The following is a 22,512-nucleotide window of genomic DNA, read 5'->3' as shown; positions in this document are numbered from 1 at the left end:
GAGTTGGAACCGAGTCGGATGGGTTTCGGATACTTGAGAAAATCGACTCATGGGGTTCCCCCATCATCTTTTTTGTATCCTTCATAGTAGACCTATAGGATAGCATCCGTTTAGCCTCTGACTCGCACTCTCATATGCTATTACTGTGAGCTGGGTGCCCTGTGTCCTTACAAACTATCCACTAGCTAGGTCATGCTATAGCCTAGCCCTACTAGCCTTGTGACTATGAGTCATGTTACTAGAGCCTAGCCCTGCTAGCTCTATAACTATGACATTACGTTCCATAGCTGTAACACTAGGTCTCCCTCCTAAAGACCTAGTCCTATAGGTCTTGCTAATTAAGGAAACTGCTAATTACTTAAGTAGGGTGATGCCTACTTAATTGCCAAGTAGGTGCGCTGCTATTATGTCTTCTAAGAGACACACAAAAATCAAAGAACGAAATCTTCTTACAGACTGCATCGAAAAGAACAGCAACCTAATGTCACTATGTTCTAAGTGTCTTCATAGCAAGCGATCTTGTATCATCGTTCATAGTCATCATCGTTGTAGTGAATGTACTCATAGTAATTCCAAATGCGATGCTTACACCCCTTCTCCTCCTAATTAGGAAAAGCTTCGTAAAGAAGAAGAGCATCTTAAGTCTAAATAGAAAGCAGCAGCATCTTCGGAACAGGAGGCTCATGTTATGGCTACTGTAACGTAACATCATGGTTATAGGGCTAGTGGGGCTATCGTTGAGTAGTATTGCTCTTGTTGTTGGTGTGACAAGCCAAAATATGTATAGTGACTTGTAGGTTTGAGGAGGAGATTTCTAAGTTTGCTCTTGAGTTTGATAGCAAACTGAGTGCAACAAATGTCAGTATGACAGTCGGCATCTCATTTTATGGACCGTAACCTCCTAGCCTTGTTCTGTGCCTTGCTAATATTTTAGCGGTTCCAGCATAGGGATGCCCTAATCCCTGCTTTCAAGCATGCTTTACCTAAGGCATCTCATCACCCTAGGTAGCTGGTCCTTAAATACCGTTTTGCTTGCACTTTCTTTAAAGCGTTTTAGCTCTTCTGCTTGCTTTGACGTGAGTTCATCATTAGACAAGGGTTCGTCTTCCTTGTCCTTGCCGTTTGAGGTGTCGAACTCCTTAACGTCTTCAGTAGTGACCTCCTAGACTTCCTTGCCTTTAGACGTGGCATTTAACTGTCCACTCTAAGAGTTGTAGCCCGCTTGGCCTTGCTAAGTGGCATTTAGTTGTTTGCTGAACTTCTGACCACCATTCCCTTTCTTTGGCTGCTTGTAGTCCCTAGCCATGTATCCAGGCTTATTGCAATTAAAGCAGAGCCGTTCCTTAAGTGTCATATTGTTGCACTCAGTTTGCTATCAAACTCAAGAGCAAACTTAGAAATCTCCTCCTCAAACCTACAAGTCACTATACATATTTTGGCTTGTCACACCAACAACAAGAGGAATACTACTCAACGATTGCTACAACCCTCTATGATTTATTACACGTCATTGCTCCTTAGTTACTGGGCTGATATGACCACATAGCATATCTCTACAACCCTCTATGATTCATTACATGACATCACTCCTTAGTTACTGGGCTAATACTACACATGACATATCTCTATCAACTAGAGGCCTAGGAACATGAACGATAGCTCTAGAAGCTTCTACAACCCTCTATGATTCATTACATGTCATCGCTCCTTAGTTACCCACAAGATTGGTTAAGTTATGACATAATTTGTCTATAGGGGTACTCTGACCTTGGACCTCCTTTCACTTCCTATAGGCTAGGAACCCAAGAGATGGTTCTATGGGATTCTCTTACGTTCACTACATGATTAGCAGCTAGTTGTGGGTCGCACTTGATTTCTAATACATTTACCAAGCCTGGTTAGTCATGGAAAGTCATGGAAAATGAGAGAACTACACTCCTTTGGCATAAATAGGATTGCCCTTTCCTTAAGAAAGGGCAAGCAGGCAATACAGTAAATCGACTATCACATACTTCCACGTCTTTTACAAGCTTCCAAGCATTCATCTTGTTACTCCTTGTTCTGAAAAGTCAGTGAGGTGTTAACCTCTGACTTACCCCTGAGTTCCCAGACTCAACATTTGTTGCAACTTGTCTGAACCACTTCACTACATCACACACCTGATTGCTGCGTTGTGGAATAGTCTAAGCTACAACCCTTTGGCTCTGTTTCCTAAGACAGTGTGTTGTCTTAGTAAAATCATCCCTTCCTTGGGTGGCTAGATTCTCACATCTGGTGCACCCACCATTACACTAAGGCTAATAGCTCTTCTGCTTAGGTCTCTTCTAGATCCAAGTGGGTTTCTGTCCACCTTTCTTAAGTCTGCACTTGTAGTGACGATAGTTGATTAACGTAGCAGTGAGGATTAGGTTCTCTAGGTTGTCTAGACAGATGCCACGAGCGATCTCGTCCTTAATAGAGTCCCTCAAACTGTCGTAGTACCTTGCTTGTAAGGCATCATCATGCTAATAAGTTCATCCTATGTACTGCTGAAACTCTGTAGTGTAAGGCGTGACTAACCCCTTCTGCTGAATCTTTAGCAGGTGTCGTTCTACCATTCTTTTAGCGTCTATGTCACCAAACACCTTAGTAATGTTGGTCTTAAATCCCTTCTAGGTTCTGAAGATTTCCCTAGTGATGACCGATATGTGGGTGTAGAGTTGTCCCTTAGGTCCCTTCTTTTCTAAGTAGTCATTAACAAAGAACTTGATCTAGTTAAAGGCAGCCCCTTACAAGAGGGTGATAGCCTACAAGACCTAGTTAGCCTCTCCTATTAACACATGAGAATTGAACATAAGGTACAAGTCGCACTTAAGGAGAAAAGCCTTAAGCTTGTGTCGTTCTTCTATAGGGTTTAGGCACCTGAACCTTAACAGTCTGCTTACTAGTGACAGTAGTCACCACTACAGTTGGTGGTGTAGTTAGGGGAGCTGATGGCTCTAGGGACTTGCTCTTCTTAACAGAAGACATGTTGCTTTGTGTGTAAGCCGGCACCTTGTAGAAGTGGTGCTTAAAGTGTAACGCTAACTTCTAAAATGATAGAAGGTTTCTTGCATAAGGTTGACTTAACAGAGGAGGCAGGGGATTAAACAAAAAGGCTTTCTAAGTAACATGTTACAGTATTGTAAAGAATACTATATTAAGTTGAGCATGAAGTTCTATCTAAGGGACTACGATCTACTTGTAAGGATGCCTCCGCCCTCAGTGACAGAAGGGATCTGAGTCAGAGAGGTTACGGTCACGTGGGGAGAGTTAAGGCAGGTTAGCCAAGTGTAATGGTGGGTGCACCAGATGTGAGAATCTAGCCACCCAAGGAAGGGATGATTTTACTAAGACAACACACTGTCTTAGGAAACAGAGCCAAAGGGTTGTAGCTTAGACTATTCCACAACGCAGCAATCAGGTGTGTGATGTAGTGAAGTGGTTCAGACAAGTTGCAACAAATGTTGAGTCTGGGAACTCAGGGGTAAGTCAGAGGTTAACACCTCACTGACTTTTCAGAAACAAGGAGTAACAAGATGAATGCTTGGAAGCTTGTAAAAGACGTGGAAGTATGTGATAGTCGATTTACTGTATTGCCTGCTTGCCCTTTCTTAAGGAAAGGGCAATCCTATTTATGCCAAAGGAGTGTAGTTCTCTCATTTTCCATGACTTTCCATGACTAACCAGGCTTGGTAAATGTATTAGAAATCAAGTGCGACCCACAACTAGCTTGCTAATCATGTAGTGAACGTAAGAGAATCCCATAGAACCATCTCTTGGGTTCCTAGCCTATAGGAAGTGAAAGGAGGTCCAAGGTCAGAGTACCCCTATAGACAAATTATGTCATAACTTAACCAATCTTGTGGGTAACTAAGGAGCGATGACATGTAATGAATCATAGAGGGTTGTAGAAGCTTCTAGAGCTATCGTTCATGTTCCTAGGCCTCTAGTTGGTAGAGATATGCCATGTGGTAGTATTGGCCCACCCCCTTAAGGAGGAGATTTTCTTAATAACTTGTTCAATGAGTGTCCAAATGATATGCTGTGATGTATGTAGCATAAACAGATGTAGTAGAAGAGTTTGCAGCAATCGTTCAGTAGTATTGCTTCTGTTGTTGGTGTGATAAGCCAAGATATGTATGGTGACTTGTAGGTTTGAGGAGGAGATTTCTAAGTTTGCTCTTGAGTTTGATAGCAAACTGAGTGCAACGAATGTCAGTATGACACCAAGTCGGACCCGTTTCGGGTACGTAAGGGGATTGACCCAATGGGGTTCCTCTCATCATCTTTTTTGTATCCTTCGTAGTAGACCTATAGGATAGCATCCGTTTAGCCTCCGACTTGCACTCTGATATGCTATTGCTGTGAGCTGGGTGCCCTGTGTCCTTACACTACTTATATAGTGGTGTTGTGCCTTATAGATAGTCTAGATAGTTGATAGATAGCTAGATAATCTAGATAGTTAATGGATAGCTTAACTATCTAATATCCACTAGTGTCTGCAACTATCCACTAGCCTAGTCACACTACAGCAAAGACAAGGCAGAGGCTGCTTTCTAAGACAAAGCCATCGCAAAGGGGGAGATGAATTAATTCAACCTAGCATCCCATCATCTCCTTGAAAATATAAGTGAAATATGAAGCAGGTGGCTAGCCCTTTAGGCGTCCACTGTTGTATGCTTTTGCCTTTTGTGGGTTTTTTAATCATATCTTCACAAGAAATCCCCGATCACCGTAATCAGTCTCTTGGCGCACCGGAGCAGGAGCCTCGCAGTAAATACAGTATGTAAAATATAGATCAAATTGAATTACTACACTATGCTACGGGCCTACGTATCCTACTTATAAGCCCTGGGGGAAGCCCCGAAACCCTGGCAGCCTGAGGGCTCTTCAGCTTCAGTTGTGATAGAATTCGGCAGCTGCATAAGATCTACACCACCAGAGCTTCCGAGCCAATCCGGGAGTCGGACTTTACGCCAGGGAAAACTTTCAGTGCAATTGTTAGCCAATGGTAACGTACAGAATCATGTGATTATGACAGCATCATGTGATTAGGCCCGAGTGCAGCCGCCTTGGTATGGCACGCGAGCACCTCTGCGTAAGTTTTGTGGAATATATACTTGGCTGTCGTCATATATCTGGGTTAACTGCTCCACTCTTCGCACTGTCGCCACCCCATTAACCAAAGAGGTTGGCGGAGATGTCATTGTGGATAACACATTTTAAAATATGCGCTCTCTAGCTTTCTCCGCCATACCCAGAGTTCCACTAAGGTCCTTCCTTTCGCCGATATGCGCATCTTGTTTTTTCGAAGTTATCATTTTTTGCAGGCCAAGACCTGACCAAGACCAAGCCAAGCCGACTTCTGGCTATCTTTACGACTCACCCCCAAAGGTTTGGTGGAGAAAGTATTCCTTTTGGTACCCTTTTAAGACTACATATACAACAGTTGTTGCTGCTGCTGTACGAACTTCTCTCATCAACTGTCAATTGTTCTTAGTCGCGTGATTTCGTCTGCTTCGTTTGTTTCCTCTCAATCATGGCTAAAGATCAGGGCCTAGACAGTGGTCCGCAAGTCGTGTTTGCACATGCACTGACAATAAACGAAACTCGAGATCAGCTCGAGACAAACCTTGAAGATGGTCTTGCACGCAGCCAAATCTCCTCTCGCGCGGAGAAATGGGGACGCAACGAGCTCGACGATGGACCGGGTGTGCAACCCATCAAGATCCTGGTCCATCAGATTGCAAACGCAATGATTCTAGTTATGAGATCCACAACCCCCTTTCAAAGAGTCGACCATCTGATGTAATTACTTAGGTGCTGATCATGGCCATGGCCGTGAGTCTTGCTATCAAATCTTGGATCGAAGGTGGCGTTATCGCCGCTGTCATCGTCCTCAACGTCGTCGTCGGGTTCTTCCAGGAGTTCAGCGCCGAAAAAACGATGGACTCTCTGCGGTCTCTTAGCTCCCCTACTGCTACGGTCGTTCGAGATGGCAAGACAGAAACTATCCCCACTGGTGATCTCGTGCCTGGTGACAAAGTCGAACTTAAGACTGGAGATACCGTTCCTGCGGATATCCGGTATGCAATTGTCGATCGATTACAGCCGCACTCATGCTAACTTGGTGAAAAGATTGGTCGATGCTATGAACTTCGAGACAGACGAGGCTCTCCTCACAGGAGAGTCGCTCCCAGTCTCAAAAGAGGCCAAGGCCATCTTCGACGCTGATACTGGCCCGGGTGACCGCCTCAACGTTGCATACAGCTCATCTACCGTTACCAAAGGCCGTGCAACTGGTATCGTCTATGCGACTGGTATGAGAACGGAAATTGGATCTATCGCATTGGCGCTGCGGGCTACCGACAAGAAAACCCGTGAACCCAGGCGCAGTAAAGATGGCAAGGTCAAACCGCACAGATACCTTGAAGCATGGGGTTTGACTGCCGGCGATTGTATTGGCAAGTTCCTCGGCACGGCTGTTGGCACTCCACTTCAAAGGAAGCTGTCCAAACTGGCTATCCTCCTTTTCGGCACCGCCGTTGTTTGCGCTATCATCGTCTTGGCTGCCAATAACTTCTCGAACAACAACGAGGTCATAATTTACGCAGTCGCGACAGGCTTGTCTATGATTCCTGCATCTTTGGTTGTGGTATTAACAATCACTATGGCAGCTGGTACGAAGAGAATGGTTTCCCGTAATGTTGTAGTTCGCACGTTGGATTCCCTCGAGGCACTCGGTGCTGTGACCGATATTTGCTCCGATAAAACCGGTACACTCACCCAGGGCAAGATGGTTACCAAGAAGGCTTGGGTTCCAGCTGTGGGCACTTACTCCGTTGGTACATCCGAAAATCCCGTCGACCCATCGATTGGTGATATCAGCCACAGCACTTTTGCCCCATCCAATGTTCCCCAGGGAGAGGGAGAGGGAGAGCATGAGAAGGTTAAGCCACTTGCCGACCTCCTCGAAGATAACACTCACCTCAAGGACTTCCTCAATGTTGCATCGCTTGCCAATCTTGCTCGTGTCTACAAGAGTGAAAATACCTGGAAGGCTCGCGGGGATCCGACTGAAATCGCCATCCAAGTCTTTGCGTCTCGTTTTGATTGGGGCCGCGACCGTTTCACCAGTGGAGATGAGCCCGAGTGGTCCCAAACTGCTGAATTCCCCTTTGATTCTGACGTCAAGAAGATGTCCGTCATCTTCGAGCACAAGGATGGAAATTCTATGGTTTTCACCAAGGGCGCTGTTGAGCGCGTCTTGGGGTCTTGCACACAAGTTCATTGGAGCAAAGACCAGGGTCTTATTAAGATGACCGAGGCTCATAGAGAGGAAATTCTGTTGAATATGGAGGCTCTTGCAAAACAAGGTCTTCGTGTTTTGGCTCTTGCAAGCAAGGAATATATTGTTCCCGCGGACAAGGATGCGCCACTTGACCGCAAGATCATCGAGGAGAACTTAGCATTCTGTGGTCTTGTTGGCTTGTATGATCCTCCAAGACCAGAGTCAGCCGGCGCTGTCGCGGAATGCCACCGGGCTGGTATCGCAGTTCATATGTTAACTGGTGATCATCCTGGCACCGCAAGGGCCATTGCTCTTCAAGTTGGCATTCTTCCTGAGAATATGATGTCTTTTGCCAAGGACGTCGTGGATTCTATGGTCATGACGGCCAGTGCATTCGATAAGCTCTCCGATGACGAGATTGATGATCTGCCTGTTCTTCCTCTTGTTATTGCTCGTTGCTCCCCAACAACAAAAGTCCGCATGATCGATGCGCTCCATCGCCGCAAATGCTTCGCTGCTATGACCGGTGATGGTGTCAACGACTCGCCATCTCTCAAACGCGCTGATGTTGGCATTGCTATGGGCCAAGCTGGTTCTGATGTTGCAAAGGATGCTTCTGATATTGTACTAACTGATGATAACTTCGCTTCTATTCTCAACGCCATTGAGGAGGGGAGACGTATGTTTGACAATATCCAGAAGTTTGTTCTTCATCTCCTCGCCGAGAATATTGCACAAGCTTGTACTCTTCTTATTGGTCTTGCCTTCAAAGACCAGTCTGGCCTCTCAGTTTTCCCTCTTGCGCCTGTTGAAATCCTCTGGATTATTATGATCACTTCCGGTAAGCTTACCCATTTATTTCCATGCCAATCTTGTCACTAAACCCTTCAGGTATGCCCGATATGGGTCTCGGTGTTGAAATTGCTGCCCCAGACATCATGCAACGCCCACCGCAGTCTCTTAAAACCGGCGTCTTCACCATGGAAGTCATGGTCGACATGGTCGTCTACGGGCTCTGGATGGCTGCCCTCTGCCTTGCCGCCTTCTCCGTTGTTCTCTTCGGCTTCGGTGATGGCAACCTCGGTATCGGCTGCAACGATGCCTACAGCGAAGTGTGCGACACCGTCTTCCGCGCTCGCGCCACAACCTTCGTTTGCCTCACCTTGTTCGCCCTTTTCCTCGCCTGGGAGATGGTCAACATGCGCCGCTCGTTCTTCCGCATGCAACCTGGATCTAAAAAGTACTTCACCCAATGGATGCACGATGTCTGGCGTAACCAGTTCCTGTTCTGGGCCATTATGGCGGGGTTTATCACCGTCTTCCCCGTCCTCTATATCCCGGTCATCAACCACGTGGTCTTCAAGCACACCGGCATTAGCTGGGAATGGGCCATCGTGCTCATCGAAGCAATCCTCTTCTTTGCCGGTATTGAGACTTGGAAATGGGGTAAGCGTATCTTTTTCCGCCGCAGAGCCGCGAAGCTTGCAGCCGCTGGTGGTGGCGACTTGCAGCGTAATATGTTCTCGCGATTCTTGACGATGAGCGAGAGCCCCAGTCAGGAGAAGGCCGCAGAGCAGGGACGGGCTGGCGCTGGACAACAGCAGCACCAGGTGGAAATGCAAGGACAGATGATTGAGCAAGCTCAATAACAACGATTGGTGGTCCTAGAATGTTCACCTACGACAACCCAGGGCTTGTTGGCCTCGTCTGACAATGCCGGTGAAGGAGACCGGTATAATTTGGGTGTGAGAAAGGGGGAGAAAGGGGGTTGTGTTGCGGTGGATAAAAGTTGTTTGGGAGCGAGAGCGAGAAAGGGAAGCTCAGTAAGTTCAGTGGTGAATTATTTCTTTTGTTTTGCGTAGAGTGGGCTAAGGGGATCTCACGTCTACGACCAATAAGAGGCTGGATATGATAGAGGTTACAAATGTTAGAAATGACATCAGACTGAAGTATTGATTAATGGAGTACAAAACTGGCTTCAGGTTCTTGAAAAGGGCGCGATGGAATTAGTAGTTCATGTCAACAAAACTAGAGGGATGTATGTAGCATATTATGTCTTCCGACCAGAATCTCCAATAGAGAAAGCCGCCCGCTCGTAATGGCCCAATTATTCGCGATCCTGACGAGAAAATAGCAACGCCAAATGGGGGGGATATGCGAAACACTTCGAAAATGCGACTTCTGAGGTTGGTGCCAGCCTATATCAAAGAACCAAGGTGCCGAGCTCTCTGTTGGAAAAGAGGATGAGGGACGTGCTACAGGTCTCCAAACTACATCGACCACTCAATCTCGAGTGAAGGAGTGTAACACTAAGTGATGTAACACTAAGTGAGTATTCAAGTCTGCGTTCGTACGTAGGTTGCGATCGGTGAAGCTTTCCATAACTTAGTCCTAGATCTACTAGTTCAGATTATCGACTAGTCCGTGCTTAAGTAAGAGCGGGGCAACGGGCTTTTTAATGGTACGAGTAGATCGCTGTAGCGGACGGGCTTGTGCCGTGTGATATTCGTTGGCTATCCCAGCCGATTTTGGGTGATAATCTCCCGATCCACGTAACATAACTAGTAGGGGGCGGTAATTAAATACCTTCACAATAACATTAATAACTATTGAGTTCTTAGATTTAGTAGGCAGCATATCTATCATGGACCCACCATGCACGCCCGCCTCGCTCGCTGCCTCAAAAATGGCCTTCCCAGGCCATTCCTGTGCCCATCCTGGTTTTACAGATGGCCAGCCTGGCTGTGGTACAGCGTATCCAAAACCCAGTCTGCGAAACTTGAAGGTGGCGGGGACCACCCTCGCTCATCCTGCTCACCCTTGCTGCTCACCCACTCACCTATACCGCCAGATTATCCATGGCCATCAAAGTTGCGGTGCATCGCGTTCATCTTGTCCTAACACGAGGCCTACTTCGTGTGTGTCGACAGGTCGCCATCAGGTAGCCAATGGAGATAACCAGATCATCGTGAGGGCATCAAAACCTTTTTTAAATGGAAAATAATTGTAGACTTGTTATAGGTGGGTTAAGTAGGTTGAGGACCTGCTTTTTCCAGTGCCGAATTGAATTATAAGAACCTCCCGATCTGACTCGAGCTGAACCATTATCAAAACGCCCATAACCCATCGAGCACAATGAAGCTGGCCTTCGTCGTCAGCTTATATCGCTCCTGTCTCGGCCTTGTGCGCATCGGAGTCGGTGATATGCCCGTCTCACTCAGCACATTCCAGATCCCAACGGTGTACAGGGCAGTTGCACGACATGGTTTTTGACTCCGTAATTCCAGTTCGTATATATTTCGGCTTCACCTCTGACACGATTGAGGGTTTGAATCCAAGCTCGCCATCACGATCCAATCACTTCAATCAATCAAAATGATGTCTTTCAATCCTCTTTGCATCAAAGCCGCAGTGCTTCTGACGGCGGCTATCGGTGTCATTGCGAACCCCGTCCTCAAAGACCGCGCCAGCTCTTGCGATGTCGTCCTTTGCGCTTCTGGCAGCGTTTGCCAAGTCATCGATAACGTTCCGGAGTGTGTTGGCGGCCAGAAATGCGGCATGGGCATGGCTGTTTGTGGGGCCGGCTTGGTATGCTGCAACGCCCTCTGCAACATTTGCACCAAACCCGGCGAGTTCTGCGTCCAAGGCTGCCCGGTGACCGACCCAGTAGTTGAAGCCTCAGCTGGCCCAGTCTGTGGTTCAAAGACTTGCGCTTCGGGCGAGGTGTGCTGCAACCCCCTCATGGATATCTGCACCAAACCCGGCGACGTTTGTATCCTAGGCTCCAACGCGGCAGTTGCGGCTATCTAGTATAGGTATACCAGATATATCGGTCGCTAGTTTTCCATCATATTAGTTATGTATACTCCGTACTACAGCGGTAAAAGCCTACTACTGTTATATACAATTTGTCCACCAACCACTATATTTTGATGTCCTGGCGTACTGGCATGTATGATGAACACGCAAGGCAGTCACGAGCCCCGGCGCCAGCGACAAGAAATTAGACGAGACGAATTCATCGTCGGCTTCAATCTTCACCCACCAGCCATCTCCTCCTCACGATCGCGATACAGTCGGAATTGGCTCGGTGTAACAGCAACCGACATCCTACGATAGCTTCACACCACAACTCTCACACACCACCAACCCTCTCCCATCGTGCGACTCTGATCTCCAAGTACTCACGAGATCTCATATTCACCATTTACAAGCCTGAATCTCGAATCGCCGACCTCGACATTCACCTCCTGCCATATGGCCTGTAGCAGGCTTCGTTGATATTCCCGGAGCCATCTCCACATGGCACCACAGCAACCTGATTACTTCGTCGCCGTCAGTCATATGGAACAGCTCGAGCCTCTCGAACGACAAATCCACTCAGAGTCGCCTGTTTCGCCGAAAGGGTTTACCTTGCCCGGAGGCGCTCCTGCCTACGTCAACCAACCCTCCGGCAAGAACATACCCAGTAGCCAAAACTACACGAACGATCTTCCTTCCCCGCCTTCCACCATCAAAACCTCACCCTCAGCCTTATCCCCGCACTACTACCAGAAGGGCCGTCTCATCTCGCCGCCGATCAGCCACTCGACGTCTCTCCATGGTAAAGGTGTCGAGCAGGTCGACGACTGGCGGGAATTCACAAGGAGACAGCGAGAACAATTCCTGGGCGAGAAGGCACACATGGAAGTGGACAGGGCTCGAGCCGAAGAGGTGATGGCGGAGGAGCGGTCACTCTGGGACAAGGAGCGCGCATTGTATGAGGAGCGCATCGCGGGACTCGAAGCACAACTTGCGGCATTCACTGGTCCTTCTCAAAAATCCTCTGCCACTTTTACTTTATCACCGCCTGTTGATGCTGCGCAGAAAGCATTCGTGCAGCAGAGCCCAAGCATTGCCTCAGATGCAACCACCTCTCGAGGTAGCAATCTTGGGTCGCCGCTCTCGAGATCGGTGACCCAGGAATCTGGCCGCAATCCTGATGGCAGTCCCTTCTACGCTCCTGCCCCAAAACATCCATCACGGACATTCGGAGGCACATCCACTTTAGACCAGCGGGTCGACGACATGTTTACTCTACGCGAGACTGGTCTTCGTGTGACATCCAAGGAACTCAGTGAATCAGACTTTCAAAAAAGCCCCGACTCAGGTGAGCAGTTTTCACCTCGAGAAGACACCGTGATAGGCGACAGCATCGACATCTCGCTCATACAGCCCGAACTGGAGGGCGTACCCATCAAGTCATCCGCGGTGGCTCCCATGTTTGCAGCCCAAATACGCAGCCCATCCGGCACGATGATGTCGCCTAGTAAATTCTCCCCTGATACTGCACCGCCGCCGCGACCTAGCCAAAGCTACGACCGCCACAGTTCGATGTTGGGCCCACGAAAGGCCCGGGATATTATCAAGCAGCCGGAGGGTCGTCGACTTACGATGCACGCAGGCCATACGCCGAACCATTCGGTGATTTACTTCGATCTCGGCGATAGTGGGGTCACGACACCGAAGTCCTCGGCGCGGGGCCCAGAATCCATTCCTACTGTGGCCGAGCAGGATGAGTCTCCAATCGAGGACCCAGAACTCTCAGGTCCGCTGGGCCTGACAAATGATGCGCCTGAGGATAAGCAGTTCCTCGCTGCTCTGACGAGTAAGCTTGAGGAAGTTGCGGAGAGCGAGAGGACAGAGGAGTTGGATGAGCAGGAGCTGAGTGATGGGCAGGTGCTACAGAATGCGCTGCGGGCTATTGGGCGAGTAAACGGGTCAAGGAGAGATGATGATGAAGATGGCGAGGGCCTGGTCGCTATAGCGTCGACGGATGATATCCCGATGCTTAAACTTAAGCAGACGCCGAATTTTGGAAGGCCACTTGGCTCGTTATGATGTGGATGCAGGATTGGATATTCACTACTCTAAAATTGGTCAGTTGAAGATGCATATACACCTGGTTTGGATTGGGAAGGATTTTGATTACCGAGGAAAGGGAAGGATGCATGGCCAAGGCAAGCGGGACATACATGGAATTGGAAACACTCGGAGCATACACACCGGATGTGGAGGAAGACATGGCATAGATTGATTGCCTCTGTGTTCACACACACAAACGTTGCCTTTTTGGAGGCGTAGTAGAGCGAGATACGCATGATACCCACATATAGATTCATTATCACAGTTAATAACACAAAAAATACTTCAGATGCAATGACCGTTCATGATGACAATGCGCTTCGCTAACTGTTGCAATGCCTTCGTCGGTAACTTGACGCCATAGGCCACTCATTCCCCTGATGGTTCTATATAGAATCACACTTCCTTTCATATGACCCCATACCGTGTAATGATGCTGTTGGGTTTCCAATACCTCCTACTCAGAGCCACCTGCGCCGTCCATTCCCCGCCAACCATGACCTTATAGCCCCTGCCCAGCATACTCCTTATTAAAAGCCCTCCCAATAACCATCCTCCTGATCTCCGAGGTCCCCGCTCCAATCTCATAAAGCTTCGCACTAGACACCACAATTAGCACTCTTTCATCCCAACACATAACCCAGAAACAAGACTCACTCTCTCAAAATCCTGCTCACCGGCATCTCCTCCACATACCCCATCCCGCCCAACAACTGTATCGCATCGAGCGCACACTCCGTCGCGCGCTCCGCCGCATACAGAATAGCCCCCGCACAATCCTGCGTGCGGATCTCCCCCACCTCATCCACCCTCCGCGCAGTCTCATACGTATACGCCCTGCTCGCCTGCAGCTTCGTGTACATATCCGCCAGCTTGCCCTGCACGAGCTGGTTGTGCGCGATCGGCACGCCGAACTGCTTGCGCTGGTGCGTGAACGGCAGCGTCACGTCGAGCGCCGCCTGCATCAGGCCCAGCGGACCCGCCGACAGCACGAGTCGCTCGATATCAAGGCCCTCCATCAGCACCTTGACGCCGCGGTTGATGGAGCCCAGGATCTGCGCCTCGGGAACGAAGACTGAGTCGAATACCAGCTCGCCGGTGTTGCTGCCGCGCATGCCCATCTTGTCGAGCTTGCGCGAGACGGCGAAGCCGGGCGAGGAGGCCGTCTCGACGATGAAGGCTGTGATACCCTTGGAGCCGGCCTCGGGCTCGGTCTTCGCGTACACGACGATGTAGTCCGCGTCGGGGCCGTTGGTGATCCACATCTTGGTGCCGTTCAGTTCATAGCCGCCATCGACTTTCTTGGCCGTCGTGCGCATGCCGACGACGTCGCTACCGGCGCCGCTCTCGGACATGGCGAGCGCGCCGACTTTGTCGCCTGCGATCAGGCCGGGGAGGTACTTCTCCTTCTGCGCGGGCGAGCCGTTGAGCTGGAGTTGGTTGACGCAGAGCTGGGAGTGTGCGGCGTAGGAGAGGGCAATGCTGCCAGAGGCGCGGGAGAGCTCTTCCATCACGATGGCGTGGGCTTGGTAGCCCATTGCGAGACCGCCGACGTCCTCGTCGACTGTGATGCCGAGGAGGCCTGCGTCGCCGAGCTTCTTCCACATTGTCGCGGGGAACTCATTGGATTTGTCGGTGTGGGCGGCGACTTCTTCGGGGATCTCGCGGCGTGTGAATTCTTGGACTCGTTCGCGCAGCTCGGCGAGGTCTGAGGGGGTCGGGGCAACGAAGCCTTTGGGGTGTTTGGAGGAGGCGTTGCGGGAGGCTATGAGCGGAGCGAGGGATTGGGGTTTGATGTTCGAGAGAGGGCGGAGAGTCCGGCGTAAGAGGACTGAGGGGGCGGCCATGATGTGAGTTATGTGCTGTTATAGTTGTAATTGTTATGATATAGAATCTCGAACTGAGAAACTTATATTATACAAGGTTGAAATGTTAAAATGTTACACCTGCAATCATCATTTATGGCGGGGAGATCCTGATAACCACGGCTGCCGCAGAAAGCCGTCGATAGCCTTTCCTCCGCCGCCAACCTCGGGCTTAGACACTGACGAACGAATGCAGGCCACGAAAACATTTAACTCTAGATTCTTGCAAGTTTGATTACTTTCGAGAATCCTCGCGATAGTATCGAATATATATTATATCCGAACATCATGTCTGCAAGCCGCGCCTCACGGAAGCTGCTCGCCAGCACCCTCCGTGCATCCCAGCACCGCGCACCAGCAACAGCAACCCCTCTCACCTCAAGAAGCTCAATCCGCGGAGCAGCGACCTTCGTGCCTCCCCACCAGGCCAATGCCATCTCCGTGCTCCCCACGAACGTCGACCCCTCCTCACCGGAGTACCAGGAGAATGCGCAGCAGATGGGCGAGGTGATCGCGCGGCTCGAGACACTCACAAAGAAGGTTCGCCAGGGCGGCCCGCCCAAGGCCAGGGACAAGCATATCGCGCGCAACAAGATGCTGCCGCGAGACCGTGTGACGGCGCTGATTGATCCGGGGACGTCGTTCCTGGAGCTGTCGTCGCTGGCGGGGGAGGGGCTGTATGGGGAGGACGTGCCGGCGGGAGGGATCATTACGGGCGTGGGTGTTGTGGAGGGAGTGACGTGCATGATTGTTGCCAACGATAGTACGGTGAAGGGAGGGACATATTACCCGATTACGGTGAAGAAGCATTTGAGGGCGCAGGCGATTGCAGAGGATAATAACCTACCGTAAGTATTCCTAGGCGATATTCTTCTTAATAACCTCTCGTGGTGTCGTCACAGCAGCCTTCTAACGATGCCTCACAATAGTTGCATATACTTGGTCGACTCCGGCGGTGCCAACCTCCCCCACCAAGCAGACGTCTTCCCCGACCGCGACCACTTCGGCCGAATCTTCTACAACCAAGCGCGGATGAGCTCCCAAGGAATCCCCCAGATCGCCGTAGTCATGGGTCCCTGTACCGCAGGCGGTGCCTACGTCCCCGCCATGAGCGACGAGAGCATCATCGTCGACGGGCAGGGCCACATCTTCCTCGCGGGCCCACCCCTTGTCAAAGCCGCCACCGGCGAGGTAGTAAGCCAAGAGGACCTCGGCGGCGGGCAAATGCACACCTCCACCTCGGGCGTAGCAGACTACCTCGCCGTCGACGACGCGCACGCGCTCATCCTCGCGCGCCGCTCCATCTCCAACCTCAACTGGCCCCACAAGCCCTTCCCCGCGCCAACCACCTACGAGGAGCCCCTCCACGACCCGGAGGAGCTCATCGGCATCGCCTCCACCAACCTGCGCCGCCCGCTCGACGTCCACGAGATCATTGCCCGCATCGTCGACGGCTCGCACTTTTCCGAGTTCAAGAAGGACTACGGATCCAGCCTCGTCACGGGGTTCGCGCACATCTACGGCCACAAGGTGGGCATCGTGGCGAATAATGGGATTTTGTTCTCGTCGAGCTCGCTCAAGGGCGCGCACTTCATCGAGCTGTGTGCGCAGCGCGGCGTCCCGCTCGTCTTCCTCCAGAATATCTCGGGGTTTATGGTCGGGCTTGATGCGGAGCGCGAGGGGATTGCGAAGAATGGCGCGAAGCTTGTGACGGCGGTGGCGTGCGCGAATGTGCCCAAGTTCACGGTCGTGGTGGGCGCGAGTAATGGTGCGGGGAACTATGGAATGTGTGGGCGTGCGTATAGTCCGAGGTTCATGTGGATGTGGCCGAATGCGAAGATTGGGGTGATGGGAGGGGAGCAGCTGAGCAAGGTGATGGAGACGGTGGGGAAGACGGTGGATCCGGAGTTGAAGGCGAGGATAGAGAGGGAGAGTGAGGCGGTGTTCTCGAGTGCGAGGTTATGGGTAAGTTTGATTTCGTGTGTTGGTGGCTGTGTGAGGGCATTTGCTAACTTGGAGATAGGACGATGGTGTGATTTTGCCCAGCCAGACGAGGAATGTTTTGGGATTGGGACTGATGGCTGCAATGGGTGGGAAGAACGAGGTTAAGCCCACCAAGTTTGGTGTCTTCAGGATGTAGATGTAGAAACAGTGACGTTGGAATCTAAAAAAAACAATCTATAATTTATGCTAAATATTGAACTATGTTGCCCCTTATAACCTGGCATAATCAGGATCGTGAAGGTCAACAACAGTGATAGCAAATGCTACAGACGATAAACACTCTTTAAAACAGAGCATCATTCTAGTAAACTCAATTCATATATATCTCTTGAATATGATTCGATTCTTGAGATACAGGCAGCAGTGGCCCAATCAATCTATACATATAATATCTCTCATCTTACAAGCTATATAATACCTAGCGCTCTGACGCTCAGTGAAAATGCTCCCATCCACTGTACAAGGCTGAATGAATGCTCCCCAAAAACGCCCTTTAAACATCAACTTTACTTCATACAGGCCACCTATCCAAACACGCTCAGGCCACCCTGGTAGGGATCTTGACCTCGCCCCTCCGCCTGTCGTAAAGCGGGACACCGTATCTCCAGCCCGTGCCGTTCTTGCCTCTGCCAGTCTCACCAGCAGCATCGACGCTGACCTCGCGGAACTTGAAGTCCCACCTCACACCCGGGATGACCTTGAGAGCCGCGGCCTCGCGGGCGCGCTTGCGCTCGTCGGCAGCAGCCTTCTTCTCGTAGGCCTCCTTGCTGCGCGCCTCGGCGCGCTCAGCGATGTCCTTGGCGCCCACACCTTGGAGGCGGAGGCGGTCGTCCTCGATTAATTCGGGGTGGGGGACGCGCAGGTCGGCCGGGAGGAGGCCGTCAGCGAAGATGCGGGCTGCGTCGACGCGGGTGAATTGTCTGGATTCGGAGGTGGGGTAGAAGATCTGCTGCTGGGTGGCGGCGTGGATGGGGAGGTCGTTGATGGACTCGTGGGGTTGCACTGCGCCGGACCAGGACTTATTCGGGTAGGGGGTCTGGGGCAGCATTTCCATGAGTGCTCTCGAGTATGGTTTGGCGAGACGTTTGCCCTGGTTTGGATGTTAGCTTTGCTGAATATAAAAAGCTGTCTGTTAAAATCCAAAATGTTGGGGAACACTATTCAGAGAGGCTCGCATGCGTTTGTATTGTAACCATGTGTTTTGTCTTATAGACTAATCGATTTTATACAATCATCATAAAGTGTCTTCAGTCCTTGGTGACAAGTCTGGTGGGATTGAGTAGAGAGATATGGAGTCTTACCTGACGTTGCCATGCCTTCTCAACCTCCTTTAACCGCACAATAGCGCCAATGCGGCTCATCTCGATCCCGAGCTCCTTGCTGACTTCCTTGACAGAGAGGCCATTCTTCATGATCCTCTCCCATACCGCTTCCCTCAACGCTTCGCTAGTGACAGGTTGTGACACGAAGTCATCGTTTTTCGGGAACGGCCTGAGATCAAGCCCCCCTGGTGGCGGTAGAGGTTCTCCAGGAGTAGCAAACGCCGCCCTCCTCAAGTTTCCCTTGTTGTCATAGGCTCCAAGGTAGTTGGCCCCTTCCATCGGCTCCTTGAATGCCGCTCCTGGCCCATTGAGCCAGGAGTACAGCTTCCGGCGTAGGTGCGTACGACCTTGGTTTTTGGTTGAGGCAGAGAACGAGCGCAGAGGCTGCGCAACTCTGATGGTTCCCCTCCTACATGACGATTGGGAAGAAGATAAAATTGAAGAACAATTCTTCGGTATTAAGGAGGGTGGCATTTTAAGGTGGGTGGGATGTGGACGGAGTTTAAATAGATTTTCTCGGTGGTCTCTTTGAAGCTACAGCTCGCTTCATGCAAATTTCGTCTAGCGGGTCAAGTGTCACGTAATACCCGTCACATGATTCTCTTCTCCTTGCTGTCATAATATAGCCGACTATAAGAACTACAGCAGAAGTGGATTGATTCACTTTTGCTAGTTCTAACACTTGCTCTCTCTCTCTACATTTGATACTCGAAAATAATTATATTAGAAATCCTGTATTCCAGTCTCCCCCCTCTTCTCCCTATCCTCCGGACTCCCCTCCACCCACCCCGGCTCCTCCTCCTCAAACCAATGCTCCTCCGCGTCCTCCTGCTCAATGACATCCCACTCCTCCCTCCCATCCACCTCCCCATAATCAAACTCCTCATCCCCGCCCTTCAAAAACCGTAACGTCATAGCCTCCCTCCACCTCTCCATCCCCTCCTCCTTCGTCTTCGGCACCTCGTCCTCATCCTCCGGCAACACCTGCCCATCAGGTCCAGGAACATAAGCTAGGTCCTCCTGCCGCCTCTCCGCCCCATCATCACCCATTCCCCGCCCGGAGAGCGCGGCGAGCTTGGCCTCGGAACGATACAGATCCGCCTCCAGCACCCCCGAGTACCCCTTAGCCCGCCCGTCGGCCTCGCGCTCGGCGTTGGTCTGGAAGCGGCGCACGCAGCGGTCGTACAGGAGGGGGTCTGGGGGGTTGGTTAGTTGCTGATCGTTCAAGCGGGGGGGGGAGGTTACTTACCGACGATTTCGAGGTCGGGGGAGTCGACGTAGGAGGGGTGGGTGTCGATGTACATTTTCCTGCGGTTCTTTACGCGGATGCGTTGTCTCTTTTCATCGGGGGGCGAGGAGGGGTTGGCGGTGGTAGTGGTATGAGGGACGACATCGGGGGGGTGATCTTTGGACGGCGCGGCGGGAGGTGATTCTCCGGAAGGGGGGTGGCTTTCGTTAGGCATTGTGCCTCATTTTTCGATGTGAAAAGGTGAATGATAGTACTCCCCCGGTCATCATGTTAAGTTGATATTGAAGGTGGCAAGAGTCGAGCTTTGAGCTCGCATAATCACGTGACCCACCTCATACCTTTCGATTTCTTCTCCGCATTCAGCTACTAGGCCATGAGGTCTAAGATGCAAGATAGTCTCTGCATGGTGCATTGCCGTTATGGTAGTCTCAGGGCCCCAAAAGCTAGGCAAATCGATATAATTGCCAAGGATTCCAAATAGAAATGTAGTGTACCAAGCTACGGTTGATGAACCTCGGCTGTGATAGTCGGTCTATCTACGTCCAGACCCATCAGAGGAACAGTTGTAAATTTCTCAGAAACCAACATTCCAAAATGTCTACCTCCAGCTCGCGCAGTGCGGCCTTACCATCGCCTCCCTTTATCCAGGTAGAAGGTCTGCCTAATCTGCGGGATCTGGGCGGGTATCCCGTGCCTGGCTGCAAGAATTCCATCCGCCGCGGGGTAATTTATCGCGCTGGTGCTCCCAGCAGCCGGATCGACGAGGAGGGATGGACAACGATTAAGTCGCTGGGAATCACCCATGTCTATGACTTACGATCGAATCCTGAGATTGAGAAGGCTGAGGCGGCTGGTAGGGGTGGTGTAGTTGAGTTTGAGGGTAGTAAGAGGGTGTTTGCGCCGGTATTTACAGACGTCGATTACAGCCCCCAAAACCTCATGGTTCGGTTCAAGAATTACCAGAGCGGGAGTCCCGAGGTAGGTTCTTCCAGTGGATAGAGTAGACGACCTGGAGGGGCATTGCTCAGACTTAGAGGGATGGGGAAATAGCTAAGCTCGTCCAGGGATTCACTGCGGCATATGGGGATATTCTCAAAAATGCCCCGCAGTCATACACGCAAATTCTACGCCACATCGCACAGTGGCCGACGTCGCCGCTGCTACTCCACTGTACAGCTGGGAAAGACAGGACTGGCGTCCTCTGCGCGCTGATTCTCTCCCTCTGCGGTACCGACGACGAGACCGTTGCGCGTGAGTATTCCCTGACGGAAGTCGGGCTAGCTCATTGGAGAGAGGAGGTCATCGCTGGCCTCATGGCGTCGCACACAATGCCTTCTGATAGGACTGGCGCGTTGAATATGCTTAGTGCAAGGTAGGTTGGCTGTCCTTACTCTTGAGGTGGAAACTTACGGGATGCAGGTCTGAGAATATGATGGCAACGCTGGAGATGATCCGGGAGAGGTATGGTGGGGCTGAAGGGTATATCCGTGAGCAGTGCGGGCTGAGCGACGAGGAGATCGCGCAGATCAGGTCGAGCTTGGTGGTGGCGGGAGCTCCTGTCCATCAACTGTGAGGGCTGGAAGAAGAGCGTTGGTGATAGATATGGATCAAAGTGAGTGACATGGATATATCAAAGAGCATATGTTGTAGGTAGATAAAGCACTAGAGTGCGAACAAATACCAAGGCACAGCTGATGCAGCCTTCTTGCTCTTAAAACAGAGAATAGATCATATGAAGATAAATCACCACCGTCAGTGTACTTTCTCTTTGCTGTGTAGGCAGAGAGTAGATATAGGCTTCTTTTAGCTATACAAGCATTTAAATCAAGCCAACTTAAGAGCGTTGTACGATATACCTCTTACAACACTTCAACGTCGAATTAACGGAATAGCTTCACGATGCGACACTCCCTCAAATACTCAAAGGCTTACTTCCTAAGAAGAAGAAGCTATCGTACGATATATTCTCAAGCTCGATTCACGTGGATTCCCACCTCGGCTAGCTGCTGTACAAGAAATGGCGGACCTACTCCTCGCTAAACGCGACGCGTCACCTGTAGGTAAGAATTGGATCTCGAACTTTATCACGCGTCGTACGGAGATTAAAACGAAGTTCGGACGAAAATACCATTATAAAAGAGCTCTTTTGTGAAGATCTAGTGATTATCGGAGACTAGTTTAAGCTCGTAAAGTACGGAATTCAAGAGGAGGATATATACAACTTCGATGAAGCTGGGTTCTTAATGGAAATGATTGCTACTGCCAAGGTAGTCACTAGCTCAGAGTCAAGGAATCGTCCGAAAACTACACAGCTAGGAAATCGAGAATGGGTGTTCATTATCCAAGGAATCAACTCGTATAGGTGGGCAATTCCTCTATTATCATTTTTCAAGGGAGCGAACCACCTCTTAGCTTGGTACGACGACAACAACTAGTAGATATACAACTCGGGCTGGTACTTACCATAGCTTAGCGAATGGCAGGCGGCGAAAGGCACACACCTAAGCTTTAGTCCTTATGTACGAGCAACTACCACCAACCACCAGTAGGTGTAGTAGGTCTAGTAGGTCTAGTAGGTCTAGTAGGTGTAGTAGGTGTAGTAGGTCTAGTAGGTCTAGTAGGTCTAGTAGGTCTAGTAGGTCTAGTAGGTCTAGTAGGTCTAGTAGGTCTAGTAGGTCTAGTAGGTCTAGTAGGTCTAGTAGGTCTAGTAGGTCTAGTAGGTCTAGTAGGTCTAGTAGGTCTAGTAGGTCTAGTAGGTCTAGTAGGTCTAGTAGGTCTAGTAGGTCTAGTAGGTCTAGTAGGTCTAGTAGGTCTAGTAGCTCTAGTAGCTCTAGTAGCTCTAGTAGGTCTAGTAGG

At 50.5% G+C, this 22,512-nt stretch overlaps 8 protein-coding genes across 8 annotated transcripts; 5 read left to right on the top strand and 3 right to left on the bottom strand.

The window, feature by feature from the left end:
* Positions 1 to 5,099: 5,099 nt before the first annotated feature.
* ENA1_4 (Na+ ATPase) lies at positions 5,100 to 9,903 on the top strand. Its single transcript, XM_024470705.1, has 3 exons — positions 5,100 to 6,107; positions 6,160 to 8,153; positions 8,204 to 9,903. The coding sequence occupies exons 1-3, from the start codon at positions 5,851 to 5,853 to the stop codon at positions 8,959 to 8,961; spliced, it is 3,009 nt and encodes a 1,002-aa protein (XP_024322088.1). The 5' UTR covers positions 5,100 to 5,850; the 3' UTR covers positions 8,962 to 9,903.
* Positions 9,904 to 10,447: 544 nt separating this feature from the next.
* VC83_07126 (uncharacterized protein) lies at positions 10,448 to 11,122 on the top strand (the record flags this gene model as incomplete). The annotated part of the gene is made up of 2 exons (XM_024470704.1): positions 10,448 to 10,577; positions 10,638 to 11,122. The coding sequence occupies 2 exons, from the start codon at positions 10,448 to 10,450 to the stop codon at positions 11,120 to 11,122; spliced, it is 615 nt and encodes a 204-aa protein (XP_024322089.1).
* A 492-nt stretch (positions 11,123 to 11,614) lies between these two features.
* Positions 11,615 to 13,192, top strand: VC83_07125 (uncharacterized protein; the record flags this gene model as incomplete). Its single annotated transcript, XM_024470703.1, has 1 exon — positions 11,615 to 13,192. The coding sequence occupies one exon, from the start codon at positions 11,615 to 11,617 to the stop codon at positions 13,190 to 13,192; it is 1,578 nt and encodes a 525-aa protein (XP_024322090.1).
* Positions 13,193 to 13,509: 317 nt separating this feature from the next.
* Positions 13,510 to 15,150, bottom strand: VC83_07124 (uncharacterized protein). The gene is made up of 2 exons (XM_024470702.1): positions 13,874 to 15,150; positions 13,510 to 13,815 (listed from the first exon to the last, which is right to left on the bottom strand). Exons 1-2 carry the CDS (start codon positions 15,061 to 15,063, stop codon positions 13,719 to 13,721), a joined length of 1,287 nt encoding a protein of 428 aa, XP_024322091.1. The 5' UTR covers positions 15,064 to 15,150; the 3' UTR covers positions 13,510 to 13,718.
* Positions 15,151 to 15,267: 117 nt separating this feature from the next.
* Positions 15,268 to 17,284, top strand: VC83_07123 (uncharacterized protein). The gene is made up of 3 exons (XM_024470701.1): positions 15,268 to 15,929; positions 16,011 to 17,046; positions 17,105 to 17,284. The coding sequence occupies exons 1-3, from the start codon at positions 15,370 to 15,372 to the stop codon at positions 17,219 to 17,221; spliced, it is 1,713 nt and encodes a 570-aa protein (XP_024322084.1). The 5' UTR covers positions 15,268 to 15,369; the 3' UTR covers positions 17,222 to 17,284.
* Positions 17,285 to 17,386: 102 nt separating this feature from the next.
* VC83_07122 (uncharacterized protein) lies at positions 17,387 to 18,928 on the bottom strand. The gene is made up of 2 exons (XM_024470700.1): positions 18,387 to 18,928; positions 17,387 to 18,175 (listed from the first exon to the last, which is right to left on the bottom strand). The coding sequence occupies exons 1-2, from the start codon at positions 18,879 to 18,881 to the stop codon at positions 17,624 to 17,626; spliced, it is 1,047 nt and encodes a 348-aa protein (XP_024322085.1). The 5' UTR covers positions 18,882 to 18,928; the 3' UTR covers positions 17,387 to 17,623.
* A 113-nt stretch (positions 18,929 to 19,041) lies between these two features.
* VC83_07121 (uncharacterized protein) lies at positions 19,042 to 19,912 on the bottom strand. The gene is made up of 2 exons (XM_024470699.1): positions 19,657 to 19,912; positions 19,042 to 19,603 (listed from the first exon to the last, which is right to left on the bottom strand). Exons 1-2 carry the CDS (start codon positions 19,868 to 19,870, stop codon positions 19,131 to 19,133), a joined length of 687 nt encoding a protein of 228 aa, XP_024322086.1. The 5' UTR covers positions 19,871 to 19,912; the 3' UTR covers positions 19,042 to 19,130.
* On the top strand, positions 19,913 to 21,385 carry VC83_07120 (uncharacterized protein). The gene is made up of 3 exons (XM_024470698.1): positions 19,913 to 20,634; positions 20,721 to 21,028; positions 21,076 to 21,385. The coding sequence occupies exons 1-3, from the start codon at positions 20,164 to 20,166 to the stop codon at positions 21,227 to 21,229; spliced, it is 933 nt and encodes a 310-aa protein (XP_024322087.1). The 5' UTR covers positions 19,913 to 20,163; the 3' UTR covers positions 21,230 to 21,385.
* Positions 21,386 to 22,512: the final 1,127 nt, after the last annotated feature.

This window comes from Pseudogymnoascus destructans (assembly GCF_001641265.1).
Source record: "Pseudogymnoascus destructans isolate 20631-21 unplaced genomic scaffold scaffold_17, whole genome shotgun sequence".
Lineage (NCBI taxonomy): Eukaryota > Fungi > Ascomycota > Leotiomycetes > Thelebolales > Thelebolaceae > Pseudogymnoascus > Pseudogymnoascus destructans.
This window is presented reverse-complemented; position numbering and strand designations above follow the sequence as displayed.